Source organism: Papilio xuthus, unplaced genomic scaffold, assembly GCF_000836235.2.
Source record: "Papilio xuthus unplaced genomic scaffold, Pxut_1.1 DF828142.1, whole genome shotgun sequence".
In the NCBI taxonomy this organism is placed as follows: Eukaryota; Metazoa; Arthropoda; class Insecta; order Lepidoptera; family Papilionidae; genus Papilio; species Papilio xuthus.
Genome location: NW_013530507.1, coordinates 1,957,732 through 1,963,160, shown reverse-complemented (window position 1 = coordinate 1,963,160; position 5,429 = coordinate 1,957,732). Strand labels below are relative to the sequence as shown.

General features: G+C 36.1%; 1 protein-coding gene across 1 annotated transcript in view; it reads right to left on the bottom strand.

The window, feature by feature from the left end:
• LOC106113976 (zinc finger protein 608) overlaps nucleotides 1-5,218 on the bottom strand; it is an 11,607-nt gene extending 6,389 nt beyond the window's left edge. The window contains exons 1-4 of the mRNA XM_013307035.1: nucleotides 5,186-5,218; nucleotides 4,563-4,686; nucleotides 288-375; nucleotides 1-210 (exon numbers count right to left, since the gene is read on the bottom strand). Coding sequence (XP_013162489.1) covers nucleotides 1-210; nucleotides 288-375; nucleotides 4,563-4,686; nucleotides 5,186-5,218 — 455 coding nt within the window. The remainder of the gene's footprint in view (nucleotides 211-287; nucleotides 376-4,562; nucleotides 4,687-5,185) is intronic.
• Between the last annotated feature and the right edge of the window lie 211 nt (nucleotides 5,219-5,429).

Sequence of the window (5,429 nt, the reverse complement as noted above, 5' to 3'; positions counted from 1 at the left end):
TTCCTCTTGGAGTCTGGCCGTGGTGGCGTGAACGGCGTGGGAGAGGGTAGCGCGCGCCGGCCCTTCGCGCCGCCGTTGCGCAGTTTGCTGTGCACGGAGGAGCGCGTCTCCGTGAAGTTGGTCATGTCGGTGGGTGCCGCGCCTCGACCGCGTTTTGCCCGACCTTTCGGCGTCCTCGAGTCCAACTCCTCCGTCGGGGAGTCACAAAACCTAAAAATTAAAAATAATTAAATTATATGATAAAAAATATAATTTAAAGAAAGAAATAACAAATGAAGGTCACTAACCGCGGCGGCGCCCAATCATGTCGCGTACAATCCAGTAACGTGCCCACGTAGGTCTTCCCCCGCCAGGTTACATTGACTACTAGGACACCTGAAACAATACAAATGGGTCGTTAAGCGCATCCACACGTAGCTGCGGCTTTATGTGGATATAAATAGCGCGGCGACGGGATAAGTTTTTGTAAGAGTTGCGGCTCGAGGCGAACACGGAATGCAGCGGGGTTTATTGGTGTCGGCGAGAGCGGTTCCGATCCAATTTGTCTCGGGAGCGCTCATTTGCATAGGGGGAGCGGAGAGGCGAGCGGGGAACTGGGGGGGAGTTAGGGGGTGCGGCACGAACGTGACTTTAGCCGCATATTTAGAAACACCCGCACCACGCTAAGCGCACCCCTGCTTATCGCGCTAGCGTGGTAACTTATGCAAATTTAATTAATCAATTTCACCCCACTATATTGGAGCGTGATGCTCCTTCATAACCATAAAATTGTATCAACATATTTTGCATATCGTAAAAACGTTGATACAATAAATGTAAAATTTGATGTTATGAATATAGGATTATGATTTTACAGTTTAAACATAATAGTCCAACATATAAACAGATTTATTGGATCAAATGTATATTTTTTTTTTATTTTGTTTTCCGTGTTTATAATAAAGTTTGTAAACCGACTTGTAGTTAAAGTTATTTACGGGTTAATACTGAAATAGATATTAAAAGAAATAACTACATACTAACTACGTATATTGTTTACATAAATATTTAAGAAACTTTAATTCTACAATAGTAATATAACATAACCGTTTTCACTAAAAAAAACAACTAATTTAAAGAATTTCTTTTCTTGTTAACTATAAGATATCAAATAATATACATAAGTGAAAACAGACATGGTTACATGTGAATATACGACTATACAAGTAAAGCTGTCTCGAGTCTCGTGAAATAATAAATCGAAGCAAAAGCAGACAGACGGGGCCGGGGCCGCGTGCTATATCTCAATAACTCCACCATTATTTATTGTTTCACGAAACAATGAACACATAAAGCATTTCTCTATAAGCTATTAGCATAAAATGAACGACCAATTCAAACAGATTCATTGCAGATAAAAATCAATGTCAAAATATATTACATTTTTATTTACAAACGACTCATTGTATTAAAGAACTAATTAAGTGGTGAATTAATTGATTTATTGTTAGAACTATGAAAGTATTATATATTTTTAATTGATTGAAGTTTCTTAACTTTTAAACTAGATGGCGTTGATGATTTGATTTTGTTATCGAATTTATAGTGAGAGTTGTTTTATCACGTCCAGAGACTTAAAAATATCACTTAGGTTGTCCTTTAGATTTAATGAGGGATATCTACATGGAGCAACTATCAACCATTGACCAACTTGTATACTTCTCTGAGTAAGCCAATTAAACGATCAGAAGTCCATAAACATTTTAAAATAATTCCGTTACATCAAAACTTTAAAATTAAAATTTTTACCATTAAAAAAACCTTTGTTACGCTTAAATATTGAAGCGATTAGTTCATTGACAATTAGGTAAGGGTATAACAAGGCAATAGGTTCATTTGGGCGGCGCTAATTACACTCCCGGCAGCGATCAGTGGACTAATGGCTATCAGCTCATTCCCCTAGCTCGCACCTCGCCAGGCCGCCCACCCTTACAACTTCCTCGCTTTCGCGAATATTATTTATATACAAAAGCCTAAATACATTTAAATAAACACAAACTAAAATAATCCCATGACTTAAGAATTCACTTTTAAACTGTCTTTAATAAATTAAAGCTTGGTTTCTAAAATACTTGTCAAACTAATTAACATATTCAAAGATAATAAAATATTTTTATTCGTGTAATTCGATATATGAAAATAAATCGTAAACCGTCGTATATACAGAAATCTGACAGACTGAAATTGATTCTTGTCGAAATAAAATTCTTGGCAATGTACAACGTATAAAAACATAAAGAGAATACGTGAGCCACCGGACCGACAGTCCGGCAGTCCGGGCAAGCTTTGTTAGATCTAATCAGCGCGAGCCTTTGTTTCCCACACCAGAGCAAACAACGTCCGGAGGATTTCATTTACATCCCGTACATCGCTCTGTCTGTCCAAAGTTTACACTCTTGAAAGCCCAACACAAAACGGGAGTTAATTAGCATGTAAATAATTCACTAACAGACACGAAATGGTTACCACTAGTATCCCAAACATGTATGTTTGCTTCTAGATTTGCCTTTTGTTATTTTAAAAACATATACGTGTGCATTCGTCTATGATCGGATCGTTAAATGTTTGCTAGAGGCGTTTATAGCTTTAACTAGAGAGGTCTGGCACTAAGTACCCTTGACTTTAGTACCTCTTGTACGATCAGGCTCGAGTTGTTACCAAGTTTGATAAAATTGACATTACATTTTCATCGTTTTTTTACATTTTATTAACATTATTGTACAGTTAGTAAATCGCAAGTAATACAAACACATTGATATAATGAGAAACGAATAACGAAACAAGGTTGTGGTGTTTTCGATTTATACTAATTTACCAAAAAAATCTTATCTTTAATATACATTCTGAAAAAAGATTCCTACTTCAGATAATAGGAACTGGTTAAACCATTCATTTACTTTTCATGAAGATTGATTCATAATTTAGAGCAAACGCAATACAAAATAACTTTATTTTTGTCTTTAAATCGCTCACTTTGTTAAAACCTCAACGTTATATTTAGAGCTAGCAGTTGACGCATTTACGGCTGGCTTAATTTGTGGGCAAACAGAGTACGCTTTAAAAATTAGACGTAAATAAATTGTGAAGGGCGTGATGCGGTCGTATTTTATAGAAACAGAAGCCAGATGGTGATTTATTATCAAATTTTATAATAATTACGCATTACGTAGACGCTGTACGCGTGACTGCCGGCCCTAACTGACAATGAGTACAATTTTGTCACAGATAACACAATCACGTTTTAGTTCGTATCAAATAGACATTAGCCAGCGCTCCATTATGTTCAAACTGGTATTAGATATTGAATTAATAAACAATAATAGTTGTCGAACTACATAAATAAAATATTACGTATTTATGATGCGTGATACGTTTATTAATTAAAATATGTATAAGTGAATGCAGCAGTTGGCATTATTCGACACCTTCTACTGTTTATATGGCCATTAAAAAGTAATGAAGGGTCATAAATATTTCATGAGATCGACAAGAAGCGTCGACTTATAAGGTCATGATAAAACCTAAATGATAAAACTGGCAGGTGAGAATAATTTGAAATTTAAAACTGAGCCGATTCTTTTAATAATTCCATTTTTCACCAGTTAAAAGTACTTGTTACTGATATACGTTAAAGGTTAGCTCTCTCCTTTTCTCGCATGTAGCGTGGTTAGTGAGGGTTATTAATATTCCGCGATGTTATCTGCCACTAATAAGCAAGCTTTAATTATATGGAGACTCTTGTTGACTCCGCTGTTTTATGTGCGCCATGAATATATTAATATAAATCGTAACTTACGGATTGTAAGTTATAAAATATCATAAACGAGAAAGGGAGAAAGAAGATTGTTATGGCCGCCATGAAATGCGAACGACGACAAAAAAGGTTTGGAACGCGTTCCGTTATCGCTTTAAGCCAGGTGTTGTAAATTAAATTATTATTGCCCCTTTTATAATGGTCGTTGGCGTAATTGTAGTTATTACGAAAGTCTGTTTTTTAAGGTCATGAAGACCATTTATAAAACGTTAAGGTTGTCTCATACGCAATTAATATTTTTGGAATATGACTTTTTCTTTAATTCTTAAATTAAACGTTATTGAATTTTTAAAATTATCAGTAATTAATCTACGTGTGACTTTATTCAAGTTGATTTATCGAAAGTTAATACGATGGGAAGACATCTTAAATTCCTTTAATGTATGATGTGTCTGTACAGTTCATTCCGGTATTTACTCCACTTAACTAAAATGTCATGTAGAAGCGTTAGCGAACCATTAAGTCTCCCTTAGCGCCCAATTAACGATTCCTTGTGCGTCAATTAGATAACCCACTAAGAACCAATCTACATATACAACACCTTGATAGAAATATTATTTGAATTGAAAAATGTTTGTATGAGAGATGATAAAATACGAAATGTATGGATCGCGAAGCCGATACAATGTACTAGGCGTGCATAAGCGTGCTGTGAGTATGAGGCGAGAGCGCTACGGTGCGTTGCGTTCGTGCGCTAGTAACAACTCACCACCTTCCGTTTCGTGCCACACGATGCCCTCCAACGTGACCGAGGTACCAGGCTCGCAGGGGCCGAGGCAGTCGGGCTCCGTAATAGTACCGACTGACGTGCCCACACATACTTCGGCAGTTTCCTGGGAATAATAAAGAAATTAAGTATCAATATCACTTAACGAGACTTAATGTAAACAAAACACTCCAAATAATCCATAACAATAATGATAAATACCACAAGTACTGAGAAATCTTATATTACAACGCACAGATAGCGTAAATAGATATTAACTACTTATAATCAACAACGTTATTGAAGATTTACACATTATTATGTTTAGTAAAACTTTTCATATTTGCCCACAATTCGTGAAAGACAAACATAATAACTATCGCGTGCAATTACGATGCCGCCGAAGTCACAGCGGTCTCATTAAATAACTCGTAGTTATCCGCCTGTTACATCTACATGACGTGACCTAAATCCTCGGCTTTAGGAAACCGATGAATCTAATTGCTTCCTATGAATACTTCGATGAAGTTAAAATAAGTTCCGGAATTATAAGAAAACATTTTTTGTTAAAATTTTAAATTAATTCAAAGTAAAAAAAAATCGTTGAAAAATAAAAAAGCGAATACTTGAAAACCGTTAATGTAGTCTCTGGTACTCATTGGGATTTCATAAATGCAAAGAACGTTTACGACGCGGAACATAATCAAATGAAGCCATTTACATTCAGACGGCGATACGTGCGAGGAGTGCACCGATATCGTTTCATCTCTTTCTTCCGCACTGCTAACAGCCTCGCAAATTATGAACAAGCAATTCACTGAATCCGTAGATATGTCTGCCAAAGCATTATACTATTGGAAAAATAACAAA